Raw genomic sequence first — 23,274 nt, 5'->3', positions numbered from 1 at the left:
CCCCAGGCAACAACATGACGGGGCCATGGACTGTTATTGGAGTGGAATGATTCCCGACAGCACAAGGAACCATAGATTGTACCCATATGGCCATATATGTTTTCTTCATCAATCCCATTCACTTCTACAACAGGAAAGTATTCTACTGTACAGCTCTTTTTAACCAACAACCCTATATTATGCATGTTTATGCTCACTTTCCTGATAGTTATCATAATGCCTTCATTTCATTGTTCCATCACTGTTTAGGCCAGAAAAGCAAGTATCAATGATAACCCCAGCAGGTCAAGGCTACCCTCGACAGCAGTGGCTAATGACACCAGCTGAGTACTACAACAACAACTTGTATTTATATAGCACCTTTAATGTAGTAAAATGTCCCAAGGCACTTCACAGGAGTGTTATAAGACAAAATAAATAAATTTGACACCGAGCCACATAAAAAAAATGATGGCATATGACCAAAAGCTTGGTCAAAGAGGTAGGTTTTAAGGAGCGTCTTAAAGGAGGATAGAGAGGCGGAGAGGTTTAGGGAGGGAGTTCCAGAGCTTGGAGCCTTGGCATAACCACCAATGGTTGTGCAATTCTAATCAAGGATGCTCAAGTGGGCAGAATTTGAGGATAATGAGGTCTATGCTACAGGTGCAGCGCCTAAAATCCGGAACCCGAGGCCGTTCCGGATTCCGGGCTTTTCCCAACTGTCGATTTGCTTTCTGACGTCATGAATCTGGAAACACCTGAGTCCACACTCAGGTATTTCTGGATTTCGCAATGTCAGAAAGGGAGGGGTCCCTGCCGAGGAGCTGTTCGAGCCATCCGGGGCTCGCTGAGGAAGTCGTTAGGCAGACCGGGGTCCCGTCGAGGAGATGGTCGTCGGGCGGGACCCGCTGAGGAGCTGTTGGCGTCGGGCGGGGCCCTGCTCAGGAGGTGTTCACGTCAGGCGGGGCCCCATCGAGGAGGGGTTCACATCGGACGGGACCCCACCGATGAGGTCATCGGGCAGGCCGGCAAGGAGGCCCCGAGCGGCGGCAAGGCCCGAGGTCGGGCAACGGCAGGGCCCCAGGGTCAGCGAATCCAGATTCCAGAACATTTTACGGATTCCGGACGACCCTGCTACCGATCGCCCGGATTCCGGAACATTCCTGATTCCAGATCTCCGGATTTGCAAGGCTGCACCTGTACCACCAGAGTCATCATAGAGCAACTACTAGTATTCTGAAGGGCTGGTTTAGATGCCTGTATTGGTCTGGTTGTGCTTTCAATTTGGCTATGGTCTCAAGGATGGTGGTGGTGTGCCATATGCTGCACAACTCAACTTTATCAAAAAGACTCCTCATGAAGCCCTTGGAAGAGCAAGGTGGTCAAGGTATTCAATGGGTCACACAGAGGTTGCCTATGCTGGCATCTATTACATCCATTGCTGGCTGCAAGACACATTTGGGTGAATATGATATGAGAGACCTTCTCTTGACTTTCAATTCTGCCCACAGCATTAATAGTTATGTCTACAACTCTCCATTTTTCCAACAGGAAGATGCATTCATGCACTGAAACGGACCTGAGCGAATTAAATTCAGATGTCAACCATTCATGCCACCTAATCAAAGATATTGGGCTAGAAATTCGGGAAATAACGCTAAGACCAGTTTTTGGGCAGTAATCGATGATTTAAGATTTTTTTTATCGTCGGAATACCGCTGTGGCTGAAGGCCACAAAATTCGCCAAACAGTGACCGGTGGTAGCGGAAGCGGAAAAACCCAGCCTTGCATGATGCAATTTGTGCGCTGGGGACGAATTCGGCGATCGTAAAAAAACAGACCTTCTGAGCATGCGCAATTTATTTTTGACGATTGTTATTTTCTGATTCCCCCACTGCAATTCTGGTCAGTGCATGCGCAGTACACCCAGCTCTCAATCTGACATTTTTGAGAGGCAGGAGAAGATGCAGCAGATTGATCATAACAGGCAGGGGGGCCAGAAAATATAGTTGTGATGCGAATGAGGCACTTTTAACAGCAATTGAGAGTAGATGGGGGGAGTTTAATAGGAAGGGTCGAGGTAAACCTGCACCCCCCCCCCCCACCCCTTCCCCCCACCTGTTGTAAAGAGATTTTGGACTGCTGTTGCTGAGGAGGTGTCCTCAGTGGATGACATTCCCAAGGACGACCAACAATGCAGGAAGAGGTGGAATGATCATTGCAGAGTCGTGAGAGTAAGTAATATTTTTATTCATGCACTCCTTGATTACTTAAATTGTAAATCTGACACACGTTGCTGCAGGTAGGCTTAATGTTGCACCTTATTTGCCATGAATGATCGTTACACATTATTAAGACTGCTTTTTGACATCTTAAAAGATGTTTCTGCACGTCGATGTCTTCCTCATGAACCACGTGCAACTGCCAGGGCCATTAAACAGATGGCTGTGTTAAATGTACAAACTATGGGAAATTTTTTTAAGCCAGCAGAGAACGACTAAAAAATGATTGAGAGGGAAGATAGATTATGAAAGTAAACTAGCACGAAATATAAAAACAGATAGTAAGAGTTTCTACAGGTACATAAAAAGGAAAAGAGTGGCTAAAATAAATGTTGGTTCCCCTGGAAGATGAGACTGAGGAATTAATAATGGCGAACAGGGAAATGGCTGAGATATTGAACAAATATTTTGTATCGGTCTTCACGGTAGAAGATAGTAAAAACATCCCAATAGTAGATAATCAAGGGGCTATAGATAGGGAGGAATGTAATACAATCACTATCACTAATGAAATAGTACTTGGTAAAATAATGGGATTCAAGGTGGACAAGTCCCCTGGACCTGATGTCTTACATCCTAGGGTCTTAAGAAAAGTGGCTGCAGAGATAGTGGATGCATTGGTTGTAATCTACCAAAATTCCCTGGATTCTGGGGTTGTGCCAGCAGATTGGAAAACCGCAAATGTAATGCCCCTATTTAAAAAAGGAGATAGACAAAAAGCAGGAAACTATAGACCAGTTAGCCTAACATCTGTCGTTAGGAAAATGCTGGAGTCCATTATTAAGGAAGCAGTAGCGGGACATTTGGAAAAGCATTATGCAATCAAGCAGAGTCAGCATGGTTTTATGAAAGGAAAATCATGTTTGACAAATTTGCTGGAATTTTTTGAGGATGTAACGAGCAGGGTGGATAAGGGGAAACCAGTGGATGTGGTGTACTTGGATTTCCAGAAGGCATTTGATGAGGTACCACATAAAAGGTTACTGCACAAGATAAAAGCTCACAGGGTTGGCGGTAATATATTAGCATGGATAGAGGATTGGCTAACTAACAGAAAACAGAGAGTCGGGATAAATGGGTCATTTTCCAGTTGGCAAACAGTAACTAGTGGGGTGCTGCAGGGATCAGTGCTGATTCCTCAACTATTTACAATCTATATTAATGACTTGGATGAAGGGACCGAGTGTATTGTAGCCAAGTTTGCTGATGATACAAAGATGGGTGGGAAAGCAAATTGTGAGGAAGACACAAAAAATCTGCAAAGGGATGTAGACGGGCTAAGGGCGTGGGCAAAAATTTGGCAGATGGAGTATAATGCGAGAACATGTGAGGTTATCCACTTTGGCAAAAATAATAGAAAAGCAAATTATCATTTAAATGGAGAAAAATTGTAAAATTCTGCAGTACAGAGAGACCTGGAGGTACTTGTGCATAAAACACAAAAAGTTTATATGCAGGTACAGCAAGTAATCAGGAAGGCAAATGGAATGTTGGCCTTTGACCCATAGAAACATAGAAAATAGGTGCAGGAGTAGGCCATTCGACCCTGCACCACCATTCAATAAGATCATGGCTGATCATTCACTTCAGTACCCCTTTCCTGCTTTCTCTCTATACCCCTTGATCACTTTAGCCATAAGGGCCATATTTAACTCCCTTTTGTATATATCCAATGAACTGGCATCAACAACTCTCTGCGGCAGGGAATTCCACAGGTTAACAACTCTCTGAGAGAAGAAGTTTCTCCTCATCTCGGACCTAAATGGCTTACCCCTTATCCTTAGACTGTGTCCCCTGGTTCTGGACTTCCCCAACATTGGAAACATTCTTCCTGCATCTAACCTGTCCAGTCCCGTCAGAATTTTATATATTTCTATGAGATCCCCTTTCATCCTTCTACACTCCAGTGAATAAAGGCCCAGTCGATCCAGTCTCTCCTCATATGTGAGTCCAGCCATCCCGAGAATCAGTCTGGTGAGCTTTCGCTGCATTCCCTCAATAGCAAGAACGTCCTTCCTCAGATTAGGAGACCAAAACTGAACACAATATTCCAGGTGAGGCCTCAACAAGGCCCTGTACAACTGCAGTAAGACCTCCCTGCTCCTATACTCAAATCCCCGAGCCAACATACCATTTGCCTTCACCGCCTGCTGTACCTGCATGACAACTTTCAATGGCTAATGTACCATGACACACAGGTCTCGTTGCACCTCCCCTTTTCCTAATCTGCCGCCATTCAGATAATATTCCGTCTTCGTGTTTTTGCCCCCAAAGTGGATAACCTCACATTTATCCACATTATACTGCATCTGCCATGCATTTGCCCATTCGCCTAACCTGTCCTAGTCACTCTGCAGCCTCTTAGCATCCTTCTCACAGCTCACAGCGCCACCCAGTTTACTGTCATCTGCAAACTTGGAGATATTACTCAATTCCTTCATCCAAATCATGAATGTATATTGAAAATAGCTGGGGTCCCAGCACTGAGCACTGCAGCACCCCACTGGTCACTGCCTGCCATTCTGAAAAGGACCCGTTTATCCCGACTCTCTGCTTCCTGTCTGACAATCAGTTCTCTATCCACGACAGTACATTATCTCCAATACCATGTACTTTAATTTTGCACACCAATCTCTTGTGTTTATTGGTAGTCTGTCATATCTAACAAAGACGTTGATGTGCTAATCATCAATGGCATGTGTCTTCAAGTGGCTGTATAGGCCAATTCTGGATGCACATAGTCTCTTGCACATCGGACAAGGGAAGTTCGATGTGTGGGACCTTGTCAAAAGCCTTTTAAAAGTCCAAATACACCACATCCACTGGTTCTCCCTTGTCCACTCTTACTAGTTACATCTCAAAAAATTCCAGAAGATTTGGCAAGCATGATTTCCCCTTCATAAATCCATGCTGACTTGGACCGATTCTGTCACTTCTTTCTAAATGCGCTGCTATTTCATCTTTAATAATTGATTCCAACATTTTCCCCACCACCGATGTCAGGCTAACTCCCCGTTTTCTCTCCCTCCTTTTTTTAAAAAGTGGTGTTACATTATCTGGAGTTAGATGTTAGCCCTTTGAGTTAGCCCTTATGGCTAAAAGGATCAAGGGGTATGGAGAGAAAGCAGGAATGGGGTACTGAAGTTGCATGATCAGCCATGATCATATTAAATGGTGGTGCAGGCTCGAAGGGCCGAACGGTCTACTCCTGCACCTATTTTCTATGTTTCTATGTTTATTGCAAGAGGGATAGAGTATAAAAGCAGAGAAGTCCTGCTACAACTGTGCAGGGTACTGGTGAGACCACACCTGGAGTACTGCATACAGTTTTGGTCTCCGTATTTAAGGAAAGATATACTTGCATTGGAGGCTGTTCAGAGAAGGTTCATTTGGTTGATTCCGGAGATGAGGGGGTTGACTTATGAAGATACGTTGAGTAGATTGGGCCTTTACACATTGGAGTTCAGAAGAATGAGAGGTGATCTTATTGAAACATATAAGATAATGAGGGGGCTCGACAAGATGAATGCAGAGAGGATATTTCCACTCATAGGGGAAACTAAAACTAGCAGCCTTAGTCTTAGAATAAGAGGCCGCCCATTTAAAACTGAGATGAGGAGGAATTTCTTCCCTGAGGGTTGTAAATCTGTGGAATTCGCTGCCTCAGAGAGCTGTGGAGGATATATTTAAGCTGGAGCTAGACAGATTTTTGAGCGATAAGGGATATGGGGAGTGGGCAGGGAAGTGGAGCTAAGTCCATGATCAGATCAGCCATGATCTTATTGAATGGTGGAGCAGGCTCAATGGGCCAAATGGCCTACTCCTGCTCCTATTTTTTATGTTCTTATATATGGTATAAGTGTTTTGATGGTTATCTGTGTGTGCCATAAGAGTAGAAGGGCACTCTGGTAACCATTCCTATTGTCATTTTTGCAGGAAAAGTTGTCCCACAATCTGCGCGAGCAGCGACCCAATACGCATTCCTTAACAGACCTGGAGGAGCGCGTGGCTGGCTTAATTGGTGCCCACGGGAGGTCAACTATCCATGTGGGTGCTGAGCCCATGGTCGAAACTGAGGGTAAGTCCTGCAAAATCCCGGGCTGGGTAGGGGTAATGTGATGCAGTGTCCGTGGATTCTGGTTCAGGAAATGTGATGCAGTGTCTCTTGACGACATATCCTTCAAATAAACCTGCGCTATTTGATATTATGTATGTCACCCTGCCCCCTCCGCTGCTGCTAACCATTTGTCTGTTGTTTTCTATTTTGCAGATGAGGATTCTAAGGTGCCACATCGTCCTATGCAAGCCTCCACCTCCGTCCCAGCGTGAGTGGGTCGAAGAAGAAGCTGAGGGGTGCGCTGAGGACCCTCCACGTGGGGTGGTGTTGGGGGGGGTGTGTTGTTGGAGGGAACGATGCAGTCACCACGTCTTTTAACTGCGGCCACAATTTCCTCGGAGGAAGCCACATTTACAAGCTTTGTCCCATCCAAGGCAGCGGGTTCAAGTCGTGTGCAGCAACACATCTCCAGGTTTGAACCCCGTATGCTGTCTCTGCGGAGGTTGGGTCGACAAAGCCAGTCTGCTGAAAGACAGACAGACGCACACCTGGATATGGTGGGACTGTCAAGGGAGAGCGTCGAACTCGATCGAGAGCTCCCCCAGGCCCTGGGTGGCATTTCCGGCAACATCGCCGCACAATTTGCGGGCATGTCACAGATTGCTGCTGCAATCCGGGAGCACACCAAGGCTGTCAATGCCTTGCAGCAATTGATGGTCTCGACTTTTAGCACTGCAGTCCCCCGTGTCATACTATCCAGACCGACAACACCTGTGAGTGGGGAGGCCGAGCAAGATCCTGCCGATTCAGAAGCCGGGCCTTCCATACACCGAGCTTCTCCAAGGGGTCTAAGGCGTCTCCATTGTCTCTCCCCCAACAACAGCAGCGCCCTGCACGCCTTGTTGCACACCGTCTTGGTCCCAACGCAGGGGTAGGGGCAAGAAGCGAGGTAGGGGAGGGGGTTAAGATCGGAGGGTGGGGGGGGAAAGGTGGCCGCAGTTAAAAGAAGTTCGGTGCAGAGGTTGTTTTGTTGCTGTTTTGCTGTAGTTTTCCTGTTTTGGTTATTTTATAAAGTTTTACAAGTTGTGTTCAAGTAAAACATTTATTAAGTTTCAAAATTAAAGTTTACAAAGTTTCAACAATGTACAAATTTTTCATAAATTTAAAAATGTTTTCTAAAATCTTTTGTAAAATTCTTATGCAGTGTCTCATTTGTAGAATAAAAGGGGTAATACAGGAGGGCGGGCATCACCACAGCCCCTCCTGTATGGCTCAGAGGCGTGGACCGTGTGCAGTGGCCACCTCAAATCGCGGTAGAAATACCATCAGCGATGTCTCCGCAAGATCCTGCAAATCCCCTTGGAGGATAAACGCACCAACGTCAGTGTTCTCGATCAGGCCAATGTCTTCAGCATCGAAGCACTGACCATACTCGACCGGTCCAGGGCGGGCCACATTGTTCACATGCCCGACACAAGACTCCCAAAGCAAGCGCTCTACTGGGAAGATGGGCAGGGGAAACGTTTCAAGGACACCCTCAAAGCCTCCTTGATAAGGTGTAACATCCCCTGGAACACCTGGAAGTCCCTGGCCAAAAACCACCCTAAGTGGAGGAGGAGCATCCGGCAGGGTGCTGAGCACCTCGAGTCTTGTCGCCAAGAGCATGCAAAGAATGTGCACAGGCAGCAGAAGGAGCATGCGGCAAACCAGACTCCCCACCGACCCTTTCCTCCAACGACTGTCCCACCTGTGACAGAGACTGTAATTCCCGATTGGACTGTTCAGTCATCTGAGAATTCACTTTTAGAGTGGAAGCAAGTCTTCCTCGATTTTGAGGGACTGCCTATGATGAAGAAGGGTAATAGTCAATATGGTGGGATAGATTGGGCAGGCAATGGTGAAACGTGCCTTGATTTATGAGCTGCTGACTGTCATGTATGTATGCTAGGGTTTACTAGCCACCAGGTGGCGTCACTGTCGGAGGTCATTGGGCTGTGCGCACATGTGTGCTGCCTCGGTATAAAAGGCCAGCCATCTTGTAATGTAGTCACTTTGGGCCTTAATAAAGTAGAGCCAGGTTTGGACCTGTTCGGACAGCATTCTGTCTGTTGAGTTATTGCATACACCACACTTATGTAAGACTTTTGCAGTGACGATAGCTCCACGAGACCTACCCTATCGTGGTGGTGGAGGGTGTGGTGGCATGGGTCATCACCAAGTTCCTCATCCTTCCCCTCCTCCCCTCTCTCCTCAGGTGGTCCTGCAGTCTCTGTCTCCTCATGATGGCTAAGTTGTGTAGCATGCAGCATACCATAATGTACTCAGCGACCTGCTGAGGGGAGTATTGCAGGCTGCCTCCAGAATGGTCCAGGCATCGGAGCGCTGCTTGAGCACTCCAATTGTCTTTTTGACGATGTTGCGTGTGGCTATATGGCTGTTATTGTAGCGATGCTCGACTTCTGTCTGAGGGTTGCAGAGGGGGGTCATGAGCCAGGTGGTGAGGCTGTAACTTTGTCCCCCAGCATCCAGCTCTGACCTTGTGGCTGACGTTCAAACAGGTTTGAGACACTGCTCTCACGCAAGATGAAAGTATCATGGATGCTCTCTGGGAACTGGGCATTGACTGCTATGATGCGCTGAGTATGGTCGCACACAATCTGTATGTTCAACGAGTGGAATCCCTTTCGGTTTCGGAGCCCTCTGGCTCCTCTATAGGTGCTCGCAGGGCGATGAACGTACAGTCAATGGCACTCTGAACCTTGGGGAAGTCAGCAATTCGTGCAAAACCTATAGCTCTCTCATTCTAGCCACCAGGTGACGTCACTGTCGGAGGTCATTGGGCTGTGCGCACATGTGTGCGGCCTAGGTATAAAAGGCCAGCCATCTTGTAATGTAGTCACTTTGGGCCTTAATAAAGTAGAGCCAGATATAAAAGGGGTCAGAGGGTCTAGTAAGGAGGAGGAACAGAGGGAAATCCTTATTAGTCGAGAAATTGTATTGGGGAAATTGATGGGATTGAAGGCCGATAAATCCCCAGGATGGACTGCATCCCAGAGTACTTAAGGATGTGGCCTTGGAAATAGCGGATGCATTGACAGTCATTTTCCAACATTCCATTGACTCAGGATCAATTCCTATCGAGTGGAGGGTAGCCAATGTAACCCCACTTTTAAAAAAGGAGGGAGAGAGAAAACACGGAATTATAGACCGGTCAGCCTGACATCGGTAGTGGGTAAAATGATGGAATCAATTATTAAGGATGTCATAGCAGCGCATTTGGAAAGAGGTGACATGATAGGTCCAAGTCAGCATGGATTTGTGAAAGGGAAATCATGCTTGACAAATCTTCTGGAATTTTTTGAGGATGTTTCCAGTAGAGTGGACAAGGGAGAACCAGTTGATGTGGTATATTTGGACTTTCAGAAGGCTTTCGACATGGTCCCACACGCGATTAATGTGCAAAGTTAAAGCACATGGGATTGGGAGTAGTGTGCTGACATGGATTTAGAACTGGTTGTCAGACAGGAAGCAAAGAGTAGGAGTAAATGGGGACTTTTCAGAATGGCAGGCAGTGACTAGTGGGGTACCGCAAGGTTCTGTGCTGGGGCCCCATTGTACATTAATGATTTAGACGAGGGGATTAAATGTAGTATCTCCAAATTTGCGGATGACACTAAGTTGGGTGGCAGTGTGAGCTGCGAGGAGAATGCTATGAGGCTGCAGAGCGACTTGGATAGGTTAGGTGAGTGGGCAAATGCATGGCAGATGAAGTATAATGTGGATAAATGTGAGGTTATCCACTTTGGTGGTAAAAACAGAGAGACAGACTATTATCTAAATGGTGACAGATTAGGAAAAGGGGAGGTGCAACGAGACCTGGGTGTCATGGTACATCAGTCATTGAAGGTTGGCATGCAGGTACAGCAGGCGGTTAAGAAAGCAAATGGCATGTTGGCCTTAATAGCGAGGGGATTTGAGTACAGGGGCAAGGAGGTGTTGCTACAGTTGTACAGGGCCTTGGTGAGGCCACACCTGGAGTATTGTGTACAGTTTTGGTCTCCTAACCTGAGGAAGGAATTCTTGCTATTGAGGGAGTGCAGCGAAGGTTCACCAGACTGATTCCCGGGATGGCGGGACTGACCTATCAAGAAAGACTGGATCAACTGGGCTTGTATTCACTGGAGTTCAGAAGAATGAGAGGGGACCTCATAGAAACGTTTAAAATTCTGATGGGTTTAGACAGGTTAGATACAGGAAGAATGTTCCCAATGTTGGGGAAGTCCAGAACCAGGGGTCACAATCTAAGGATAAGGGGTAAGCCATTTAGGACCGAGATGAGGAGAAACCTCTTCACCCAGAGAGTGGTGAACCTGTGGAATTCTCTACCACAGAAAGTTGTTGAGGCCAATTCACTAAATATATTCAAAGAGGAGTTAGATGAAGTCCTTACTACTAGGGGGATCAAGGGGTATGGCGAGAAAGCAGGAATGGGGTACTGAAGTTGCATGTTCAGCCATGAACTCATTGAATGGCGGTGCAGGCTAGAAGGCCGAATGGCCTACTCCTGCACCTATTTTCTATGTTTCTATTCTGTGCCTCCCTGGTCATTGGGAACTTTATAATGTCCATCCTGCATGCATACAGTGCAGTCGTCACCTGGCAAATGCGGCTATGTGTAGCGAACTGCGAGATGCAGTATATGTCCCCGCTGATGCCTGAAAGGCATAGACGTCAAGTGCCGCAGTCACCTTCACCTTGACGGGCAGTGCCGTTCTGTTCCGGCTGATGGGCTGTAGGTCTGCCCTTATTGGCTGACATATCGCTGTGACCACCTCTTTTCGAAACTGCAGTCTTCGAACGCACTGTGTCTCAGACAGCTGCGGGTATGAGCGCTGTTCCCTGTAAACTCATGGGGGGGTAAGGCCTTCTCCCTTTACGTCCAAACTCTTAGATTATGCTCAAAATGCTCTTGAATAAGCCTTCTTGCTGCATGCTGCATAGAAAAAACAGCTAACAATATTGGCAGAGATATTATAGTCCCCATTCTTTTAAATGTCCTTGATCAAATAGCCTTAAAAACAAGCTATAAACTCTCAAAATCATCAATGTGTAAAACGCAGCCTTCTCTCAAAATTCTTTTATGCACTGAACTTCTGCTCCGCTTTTCAAGATGTCGTCGTTAGCGCCAGGTGTGTCATGGGTCCGAGCAGGTAAGACTTGAGTGTTCCTGGCGGGTTTTTGGGCGGACGGTAAAAATGGCAGTACCGGCGAATTTTTCACCCGCTGCGATAGCGGGGCGTTACACGCCGATTGGCATCATTAAAATGGTGAAAAAAAAGGGCTGCAGTATTTTTTACCGCCGGCGCATAACCACTGCCGAATTTTCCACTAAATTTTGTGTGTCTCATTTACCATCCAAATAAATCACTTTCTCCGCCCAACCGCGGTTGTAAATGGGCGCAAACCTGCCGAATTTCTAGCCCATTGCCTTTGTTGAAAAAATCAATACGTTAATGCACCCAATAATTTTAACAAGAACCCAATTTTTGTGTCTGCTTAATAATTACTTCCGCCATGTTTCTCCTTGATGCTGATAATCTAGCGTCCTGCTTCTCCAACTGTCAAAGAGTCTATGAAGTGCTGGCAGCAGTGCTTTTACAGGATTCTTTGGGGACCAAGGTGGTTCCCTTCTTGGGGTAGCTAAGTCCTAAGAAGAGTGTGCTTCAGGCAGCATCTCGTGCTGTTGTGAGGGGAGTTTGACCCGCATCTGTTCTCTGCAACATGCATAGGCACGATGGAACTTGCAGAAGGAAACTCACATGGTACTGTCCTGTGAAACATCATCACGGGAGAGCATACTGGCCAGGCCATTGGTACCAGACCTGGGTGGCCACTAATGGGCAAGAACAATGTCCAAATAGTACCAACTGGATCAGTGAAGGCCTGAAATATATTTCTTTCCATTCCAACAGCTCCCTCCATTCGGGCACCCATGGCCTCTAAGTCAGCAGTTGGCAGAAGTCAAGAGTGGATTTAAGGTCTCTGCTGCAGAAATCCCTGGAGCTACCAGCCACTGCAATGCCGCACACATATCCAACATGTTACACTACAGATGTAAGTGGTGCATTCCCCCAATGAAGTCATTATCTACACATTCTGGCTGACTATCTCCAGCGTGATGCTCCTCAGCACCCTTTTAAAAGAAGGCTCCTGAGATCTGGGTCCCAAAGCTCCTCAGCAAAGGACAGACAGCTCCTGACCTTCTGGCCAACAACATTTGCCACATTTTCCAACTCTAGATCCCCTGACCAACTTATGTTATGTGTCTCACCCTAGTATCACCCTGTGTATTCTTCTATGATGCACATCCCTGGGCTAAGCTTAGAGGGGGAGAAGATGACTGATCCACAGGTGATCAAGGCTGAAGCCGAGGACCTTGGATACTGATCATCTTGCTCTTCTGCTTTCTCTTCAATGAGCACAGCCAGAAGAGAAGAAAAATATCAGAATGTGATGCAAGGACTTGAGTTGGCATGTAATGGGCAAGATCAACGTCCATATAGTACCAACTGGATCAGTGAAGGACTGAAATATACTTCTTTCCATTCCAACATAATCGGAAAAGGAATACTGAAAGAATTGTTCAGCATACAATAAAAACAAAAATGGAGTTAGACCTTTGCATTAGTTTTATAAACTAAGGTCAGAATTTTTAAGTTTCCCTCAGCACTGAACAGTGACTATCTCATATCCTACTCAGCAGGCCGGGGCCATTGGAGGAAGCAGCATGCGGCGGCATACCACTGCAGGGAGCAGCGTGTGCTGCTGCAGGCGGGCGACGGCTACGAAGCCAGGTCGCTGATTGCAGTGCGGGCAGACAAAGTGTGGCAAGAGTCCATAGAGGGAAGTGACTGGGGCCCAGGAGAGGCATGAATCTCGAGCCGAGAAGAGGCGAGGGCACAGGGGCAGCACGGGCCAGCCCACACTGCAATATGTGTGCGCGCTCGCTCGGTCTGTGCAGCAGAGCTGGTCTCCAGTTAATCTTGGGTAATCCTTGCCACTGGACCAAGAACTAGCTCTGTCAAGCCCGTGTGGTGGCTGGTGTGCAATAGCCACCACACGTTAAAAAATCCAAGCACAGGCATCTTTCACCCTTCACAATGTAGTTCGAGATCTGGAATATTAGGTCCTTCATTGAAACACCTGTGAACTCATCCCTTTTTGGCATGGAAGCAAGTCAACCTCGCTTCGAGGGACTGCCTATGATGATGATGACTATATGAATTCTTACCAAAATTGCATGAAGAGAGCATTGACAGGATGTTGTTAATGTGGAACATTTAAAAAAATACACTTTACTGTGCCTTGTTATTTACACAAATACTTTGGTTCAAAATTACAAAGATTTTTCATTCCGAAGGCCATGGCCAATTTTATTTCAAATGTGATTCAATGGAAATTGTACAATTTTAAAGATATATTAAGACTCTGCACAGTTTAAAAGAAAAATATTACCTAATTAACTTGTCTACAATTCTCAATGTTAAAAGGCTTTTACCTACACATTTATCAGAATCTCGATCACGCTTGGTTAACCGGTTCTATATTTTAGGAATGCTGCTTTTAGATAGCCTGGGAACATACACAATGTATTAATTTTCATTCAGCTCACACCATGCATGAGGAACACTGCAAGCAATCCATGGCTCCAATTTATAATTTGCTATGATGGAAAGAAAGGAAGTATATTGGGAAGAAGGGTGAAAGAAGAAAAAGACTGATCTGATCAACAATGGAAGTAATGAAGGAATAAGGACAAAAAAAAATCTTAAAATATGAACTTACAGGGAATGTCAACCATTTTGTAAATATATTCGCAGCAAACAGGTGATGTTAAATGACCAAGAATAGCAAATACACTAAATTAATGCTACTCTTCTGTGTCAATAGAGCAAACCGCAGGCAGTCAGCCAACATGAAGCCCAATTTCAATGGCCGGGGGTAGGGGGGGGGTAAAGAGAGAGGAGATCAGAGGGGAGAGAGAGAGAGAGGACATTAGAAGTGGAGGGGGGTTGGAAGAGAGGGGATCGGAGGAGGAAGAGAGAGAGGTGATCGGAGGCTGGAGAGAGAGGGGATCGGAAGGGAGTGATGGGAGAGAGAGGGGATCATGGCGGGGGGTTGGAGAGAGAGAGGGGATCAAAGGTGATGGGAGAGGAGGAAAGAGAAGTTCAGGAACCTGACGGGGAAGAAGGTCAGGAACCACTTCGTACCCAATAAACCTGTTAACAGTTCATGACCCACACACAATGCTCCGTCTATGTGGGGGAGGGGGTTGCGCAGGGAAGGTCAGGAACCTGTTGCAGGGTAGAAGGTCAGGAAAAAGAAGGGGGAGCAGGGGAAGATCAGGAACTTGGGCACAGGAAAAAGGTCAGGATAGTGTCAGGAACCTTGGGAGGGGGCGGGAAGGAAAAAGGTCAGAAACTCGGGATGGGAGTCGAGGTTAGAAACTTGTGGGGGACAGGAAATTGTTGGGTGGGGGCGCTGTTGGAGAAGATCTTAACCCATAAAGATGAGCTCCATCTGTTCTCTGTGAGCTGTATCTGGAGCCTGGAAGTCAGAATGAATGGCTCGAATTACACATTGCAAAGTACTTGATTACTTAGGCAGGCAGGATCTAATTACACATTCTAGATAAACTGCTGGGTGTGTCTTGTCCTCCAAGGGGACCAATCAGAAATCTGGTGTTGCAAATAGGCGAGCCCTTTCTTTAAATATTAATTTATCAGGGTTGAAAGACAGAGTTTATCCCAATCTTTTAATTTCCAAGCTAAAATTTTTTTTTTGACTTAACACCATTTGCAGTTATATTTCAACTGATGCATTACACAAGCAGTGTGGGGTCACGTGTCGCAGGCATTTGATTCCAATCGCAAAATACTGAACTGATGATCCTCTCATGTCAACAAACACTTTACACCCACACAACTGTTCTATTTAATGCTTGCACTACAATAGCCAAATATAAAAATTACAATTAAAAGATATATTTTAGATGCAGTTAAATTATGCTGCCACAATAAAGGTTTCAAATGTCTACTAAAGCAAAATCGCCAAGAAAATATACTAGTATGCATTGTTTACCGAGAATGTACGCCATGAAGCATTTATTGGTTAGTAACAATCGATATTGATTCAGACAACAAATTAAATACAAATTGACATTAACTGGGTGAGTAAATTTGGTTACTTGTAAATAACGGTTTCCTAATTGCATTAGGCAGCGGAGACTGCTATTTGTATTTTCTGAAATCTATTTGGTTTGAAGTTATTAACTCTATCATAACCATTCATTTTGTATATATACTAGGGCTATATTACACTCAGATACTCCACAACAAACAGTTGCAGTATTTTACTAAGGTTTTCAATTGTTGGTGGATCCAGATTGTTCTCATTATCCTCCAAGCTGTGCCACACTTGAGGGAAAGGTGTAGGTACGATATGCAGAATGGGAACACCTTTGGAACATAAAACAGTGAGGAATTACTTGACATGTATTCCGTTCATTCTTTCCAATATCACATTCTACGATATTTTGATCATGAGATGTATGAATCTCAGCAGGTTAATAAAAGGCATTTACTCTGTGAGGCAGTCCTCTTTTGAAGCTGCATTATTGATGAAATACAATGAAGACCAATATGAACATCTGTTCTATTTCCTCGCCTCACTTGCCATTTTGCTGGTTATTTTCTGGCCTTTTCATGCACACAAATCCCTAACTGTTTTCACTACTGTTGGGCTCTGCAAAATGTCCTTGGCCTCATTCATTCCTCCTTTGTATTCTAAATTGAATTGCCCTCTCATTCCTCCCATATTTAAATAAAACCATCACCAACTTTTATCATACTGATGATTCCCTTAACAAGGGAACATGCATAGATTTTCAACAGAATTGCTGATATCTAGATGTGTTCTAAAGTAGAGCTAAGTGTCTGCTGTGGCTCAGTGGGTAGCATTCTCGCCTCTGTCAAAACGTTGTGGGTTCAAATCCCACTCCACGGACTTAAGTATAAAAATTCAGGTTAACATTCCAGTATGGCACTTAGGGAGGTCTTTTGGATGCAATGTTAAACTGAGGCCCCGTCTGCTCTCTCAGATGGACGTAAAAGATACCATAGCACTATTTTGAAGAAGAGCAAGGGAATTATCCCCGGTGTCCTGGCCAATCAACATAACAAAAAAACAGATTATCTGGTCATTATCACATTGCTGTTTGTGGGAGTTTGCTGTGCGCAATTAGCTGCCAAGTTTCCTACATTACAACAGTGACTACACTCCAAAAATACTTCATTGGCTGTAAAGTGCTTTGAGACGCACGGTGGTCGTGAAAGGCGCTATATAATTGCAAGTCTTTTTTTTAATCTCAACAAATGTGCAATCAGTTATGTATTCGTAAAGAATGAATTTAGGATTTTGCTACACCTTTCTTCCCCCAATCTTCCCCCCCCCCCCCCCCCGAAAATTGTTTGGGCAAACAAGCAGATTCCCAGACCAATGCCAATACCACTCAAAAGGTACAGAAGAATGTCACCAGTTGGTCCATCTTTTATTTTTCCCCATTCCACAATCCACTTTCTCAATAATACTGATGAGGTTGGGAAATGCTACTGTGCATGGTTTCATCTGCATCGAGGTTGGTAGGTAGGATTAGCCAGATCAATTACGACCTAGGCTCATCTTCCCTTCAAACCATGTGATACATCAGAGGGCTCTGCTGATAGATTCCAGTGTCCCATATTCACCTTCCCTTTTCCTTACAATCTGTTCCTATTAAATGTGGAAAAATGCAGATAATTTTCTTTTATGGCCTTACAATCCATATCCACATTCTTTTGCAGACATCTTTCATTTGTAAAAGAGACACCATCTTCATGACAATTGTTTGACCTGTCACTGGGCACAGCAAATGGGAAGAAAATATCTATCTCCAGATAAGAAGCTGCAATCAAACAATCATTATAGTAATTTGCAATATTTGTAACAAATTCGCAATAGTTTGAATGTTCTATGTGTTAGAGTTGGGCCAAAGTGATGCTACAAACCAGCTGTGTGATTCTTCACTATTCTCAAATATTGGTAGCAAGAAACTACAATGCAGACTCTCAGAGGGGTTGGGAGAAATAACTAATGTTGATGTGCCACCCAGTTTTTTTCCTTTTCACATCCCCACCGCAATCAACAACTAGTAGAGAGGAAGCTGATGTTTATCCTTAGCACAGGTGAAAAAGTCACCCTCTCACCAATGAGCATGATTCTGTTGCAGTAAAGGGACTGGTTTGTGAAAGTGGAGTGCATCATAGGCAAGCACTCAACATAGTATACAACACAATGTTGGACATGAACAGATGTACAACAAAGCTAATGATGATCGAATGCTCTCATTGTGTTGATCATATCTGCTTCTTCTGAAAAAAAACTCAGCTTTAGTAGGGCACAAGTTTTAAAAAACACATTATAAAGCAGAAAACACAGTTGCTCCGGCTAAACTTAGTATGACCACCAACGTGGTAACATCTTTCAAATGGGCTGCGGTAGGCTGCAATCCTATTACTGAGGTGATAGAAGCCAATAATGGCCCAGAAATTGCAGTCGGAAGCTTCCTGCGGACGGATGCCTTCGACCGCAATAATTTCTTCGAAAGTACCTGGTGATCCCGGAGCTTCAACGACTTGTGGTCCTGGGGCTCTATACGAAGGCCACTTATGCCTGCTTTTATCAGTGGAAGAATTTGAAGGACATTCGCTTGGCAAGAATTGGGCAAATAGCCCAAATTTCCATCCGCAGAGGCCCATTTCCTTCGCATGCGTGCGATGACAGTTCACGAGTGCCGGGTTTAGGCGCAGGCACAGTACATGCCTAAACCTGAAAATTGCGGGGCCTCTACTGGTGCATGCGCACGTCATATGCACCTGGAGGGACCGCGATTTCTGGCCCATTAAAAAAATGTTGCACTAGAAGTCCACACCATTGACCAAGCAGCAAAAGTCAAAGAAAATTCATCAGCTTGGTAGATCGTAGAGTATTTATATTTTTGATATTGGCCATGAGGATAAAATTCAAGTATTTAGTGGATTTTCCATTGATGGTACTGGTTGTTGCCTGGCCTGCTAAAAATCCCAGCCTGAGGAACCATATTGAAGCTGATGCCACACAATTAAACATCAGTATTTGCCACACCAGGGACCTCCTCTGGGGTGCATTTAAACATGCCTCTACACTTTCTAAATTCCCTAAGGCAACATATTGGCTGTTGCTGCCCCACGGGATCTAACCAGTAGATATTAATATTTAATTCACTTATCTTCATGCCAGTCCTGGCTGCAGCTCACACTGGATGTTACTGCTTCACTTCAGCTCTAATTCCTTGTGCTGCAAATGGGAAATTATGTTATCATGATAAATTAGGAATTCTACCTGTAGAACTGACTCCAATTGCAGGGATTGGACAGAAAATTATTCAATGGTGGACGGCAGAAGGAAGAGCAGGCCAGAGTGAGAGAGTATATCTGAAGAAGGTATCTTTTTGAGGTAGCTTTTGGAGAAGTGATGGTCAGTTGGTATGCTGAATATAGATAAACCCAATGTTATTTATTTTTTCTAAAATAAATCGGATTATAATCAATTAATGGAATAAGAAAAAGATTAACCTGAATGTATAATTTTTACGGTGAAAATTCAGAATGATTTGGGAACATGACTTCACCTGCCTAGGCATACACCACTTACAGCTGCAAGAATGGTGGGGCCAGCATTGGAATGAAGTGTGTTCAATTCTAGATTTGCTTTCTACAGCCCTGCTGTGGGAGAAATTCCACTGTATGCTATTTGTTGCAAATTGGTTAACGGACTGTGATGAAACTGTTTATTTCACTATATTAGTTTAAATGGGCTAACAATTTCATTAAAACATGAATTTTATCCCAGTGCATTAACCAATTTGTTACAAATAGTACACAAAGAAATTTCTACTTCTGTTGGCTGCTGCATTGATCTTACATTTTCCTGCTGCAGAACATTTAGATAAAAGCAGAACAGGAAATAAAAGGGTATAAATACTGCACTGTGTAGAAATAGGCTGTAATCAATGAAACAAGATAATTAACATATAGATATTAGAACAGCAATTCTATTGACAAAGTGAAGAAGTATAAAACAATTGGGAAGTATTATAGAATCTTACAGCACAGAAAGAGGTCATTTGGTCTATCATGCCTGTGCCAACTCTTTGAAAGAGCTATCCAACTAGTCCCACTCCTCCACTCTATAAATAGAACTGCAGAGTACAAAAGATATGCAAAGTATAAACAGATCGATGATTTTGTATCACGTAACAGGAAAAAAACTTCCTTCCTCATTGTGACATGCTGCAACATACCTCTTTGCAAAAATGGGGTATGGTCATCGTCAATATATCCAGCTTGCATTTTGGTCCAGAAATATTCCACCTCGTTGGGATGGTTGCTTAGTTCACCCATTCGATGAAGTCGCCGCTCTGTTGGACAACATTAAGCAAGTTGTTTTGGTTATAGATGGCCCTGTATGTTTTTCTCCAAATGTCAGTACATTGCCACTTTATCCTAGAGCAATCACAGCATAGAGATATGAATACTGTTAGGTTTTCGAGGAGCAGAAGTGATCTACAAGAGTGATACCAGTACCATATTTATGCCAGAATTCTGGTCAATGCATGGAACGGAATCATCTATTGGAGTTGCTAGGTTCATACTCTGGGCAAATGCCTTCCAATAAATTAGTTTCATTTTCTATGTGGTTTCCCCTTTACTTAGCTAGGCCACTACTTTTGTTTTCACTATTCCTTAATGAAACTTCAGGCCTGTTTGAAATTTCAATGGCCATCATTTGGGAGCTGGAAAATTACTTAGGGAAATCCTGAAGAAAGAAAAAACTGGTTTAATCCATTCTTTGATGTTCATATTCTTGCATCAGCCCAATTTTTAGTTCACTCAATGTTGCCCATTCATGCATTAATCTACTTTTCCTTGGTTCATACCATGAAGTATTAAAATGATCTGTTATCGTCTCCCTCCTTGACTTAATTCTTTGCTTCTGTCTCTTGTGTTATGTGTGGTTGGACAACCAAGTTTAATAATTTAATGCAAGGATTTTGAAATATGTGAAATTGCTTATCCAAAAAACTGCCACAAATGCTTTGCAGTTCTGCGATCAACAGTCATCTCCTTATCCACCATTTGTGATGCAGCTTGTGCTGAAGTTGCACATTTTATTTTACAGCGGAAACATAGAAATTCACAATGGTCATAATTCAGTTTTGGACATTCCACAAGGAGCCATTAAGTAGAATCACAGATTAGTGCACAAGTATGGGAATGAGAATTCATTCAATACAGAACTGCTACTGTTCAGTTTGCTTGATTTTCCACTTAGTCTTCAGTTGATATTGTAATTCATCTGTCCATGAACACGTTTCCCCATTTCTTCAGCATTTCTTAAGAACAACATATGGGATGAAAAAAGGCCTTTTAGCCTATCAAGTTAGATCCTTCCACAGATTGCGTAGCATGTGAACAATTATTCACTCTCCCACATATTTAATCTTTTGCGAGAAAGCTCTGCGTACACTCCAATCCGTAAAAGTAAGAAATTCCAAATCATTCATAAATATCTTTCATATCATGGGTGACTTTAATATGCATATAGATTGGGCTAACCAAACTGGAAGCAATATGGTGGAGGAGGATTTCCTGGAGAGCATTAGGGATGGTTTTCTAGACCAATATGTTGAGGAAACAACTAGGGGGAGGCCATCTTAGACTGGGTGTTGTGTAATGAAAGAGGATTAATTAGCAATCTCGTTGTGCGAGGCCCCTTGGGGAAGAGTGACCATAATATGGTGGAATGCTACATTATGGTGGAGAACGAAACAGTTAATTCAGAGACCATGGTCCAGAACTTAAAGAAGGGTAACTTTGAAGGTATGAGGCGTGAATTGGCTAGGATAGATTGGCGAATGATACTTAAGGGGTTGACTGTGGATGGGTAATGGCAGACATTTAGAGACCGCATGGATGAACTACAACAATTGTACATCCTTGTCTGGCATAAAAATAAAAAAGGGAAGGTGGTTCAACCGTGGCTATCAAGGGAAATCAGAAATAGTATTAAAGCCAAGGAAGTGGCATACAAATTGGCCAGAAATAGCAGCGAACCCAGGGACTGGGAGAAATTTAGAACTCAGAAGACGAGGACAAAGTGTTTGATTAGGGCAGGGAATATAGAGTACGAGAGGAAGCTTGCAGGGAACATTAAGACGGACTGCAAAAGCTTCTATAGATATGTAAAGAGAAAAAGGTTAGTAAAGACAAACGTAGCTCCCCTGCAGTCAGAATCAGGGGAAGTCATAACAGGGAACAAAGAAATGGCAGACCAATTGAACAAGTACTTTGGTTCGGTATTCACTAAGGAGGACACAAACAACCTTCCGGATATAAAAGGGGTCAGAGTGTCTAGTAAGAAGCAGGAACTGAGGGAAATCCTTATTAGTCGGGAAATTGTGTTGGGGAAGTTGATGGGATTGAAGTCCGATAAATCCCCAGGGCCTGATGGATTGCATCCCAGAGTACTTAAGGAGGTGGCCTTGGAAATAGCAGATGCATTGACAGTCTTTTTCCAACATTCCATAGACTCTGAATCAGTTCCTATGGAGTGGAGGGTAGCCAATGTAACCCCATTTTTTAAAAAGGAGGGAGAGAGAAAACGGAATTATAGACCGGTCAGCTTGACATCAGTAATGGATAAAATGATGGAATCAATTATTAAGGATGTCATAGCAGCGCATTTGGAAAGAGGTGACATGATAGGTCCAAGTCAGCATGGATTTGTGAAAGGGAAATCATGCTTGACAAATCTTCTGGAATTTTTTGAGGATGTTTCCAGTAGAGTGGACAAGGGAGAACCAATTGATGTGGTGTATTTGGACTTTCAGAAGACTTTCGACAAGGTCCCACACAAGAGATTAATGTGCAAAGTTAAAGCACATGGGATTGGGGGTAGTGTGCTGACTTGGATTGAGAACTGGTTGGCAGACAGGAAGCAAAGAGTAGGAGTTAATGGGGACTTTTCAGAATGGCAGGCAGTGACTAGTGGGGTACCGCAAGGTTCTGTGCTGGGGCCCCAGCTGTTTACATTGTACATTAATGATTTGGACGAGGGGATTAAATGTAGTATCTCCAAATTTGCGGATGACACTAAGTTGGGTGGCAGTGTGAGCTGCGAGGAGGATGCTACGAGGCTGTAGAGTGACTTGGATAGGTTAGGTGAGTGGGCAAATGTATGGCAGGTGAAGTATAATGTGGATAAATGTGAGGTTATCCACTTGGGTGGTAAAAACAGAGAGACAGACTATTATCTGAATGGTGACAGATTAGGAAAAGGGGAGGTGCAACGAGACCTGGGTGTCATGGTACATCAGTCATTGAAGGTTGGCATGCAGGTACAGCAGGCGGTTAATAAACCAAATGTAATGTTGGCCTTCATAGCGAGGAGAATGGAGTACAGGGGCAGGGAGGTGTTACTACAGATGTACAGGGCCTTGGTGAGGCCACACCTGGAGTATTGTGTACAGTTTTAGTCTCCTAACTTGAGGAAGGACATTCTTGCTATTGAGGGAGTGCAGCGAAAATGTTCACCAGACTGATTCCCGGGATGGCGGGACTGACATATCAAGAAAGACTGGATCAACTGGGCTTGTATTCACTGGAGTTCAGAAGAATGAAAGGGGATGTCATAGAAACATTTAAAATTCTGACGGGTTTAGACAGGTTAGATGCAGGAAGAATGTTCCCAATGTTGGGGAAGTCCAGAACCAGGGGTCACAGTCTGAGGATAAGGGGTAAGCCATTTAGGACCGAGATG

The 23,274-nt window shown here is 44.3% G+C and overlaps 1 protein-coding gene across 1 annotated transcript in view; it reads right to left on the bottom strand.

Annotated features, from left to right (window-relative positions):
• Positions 1 to 13,749: 13,749 nt before the first annotated feature.
• Positions 13,750 to 23,274, bottom strand: part of LOC139273022 (glutaminyl-peptide cyclotransferase-like) — a 45,773-nt gene continuing 36,248 nt past the window's right edge. The window contains exons 6-7 of the mRNA XM_070889285.1: positions 19,757 to 19,873; positions 13,750 to 15,836 (exon numbers count right to left, since the gene is read on the bottom strand). Coding sequence (XP_070745386.1) covers positions 15,688 to 15,836; positions 19,757 to 19,873 — 266 coding nt within the window. The 3' untranslated portion in view covers positions 13,750 to 15,687. The remainder of the gene's footprint in view (positions 15,837 to 19,756; positions 19,874 to 23,274) is intronic.

This window comes from Pristiophorus japonicus, chromosome 9 (genome assembly GCF_044704955.1).
Source record: "Pristiophorus japonicus isolate sPriJap1 chromosome 9, sPriJap1.hap1, whole genome shotgun sequence".
NCBI lineage: Eukaryota > Metazoa > Chordata > Chondrichthyes > Pristiophoridae > Pristiophorus > Pristiophorus japonicus.
Note: the sequence above shows the minus strand (reverse complement) of the source record. Positions and strands in the feature narration are given on the sequence as shown.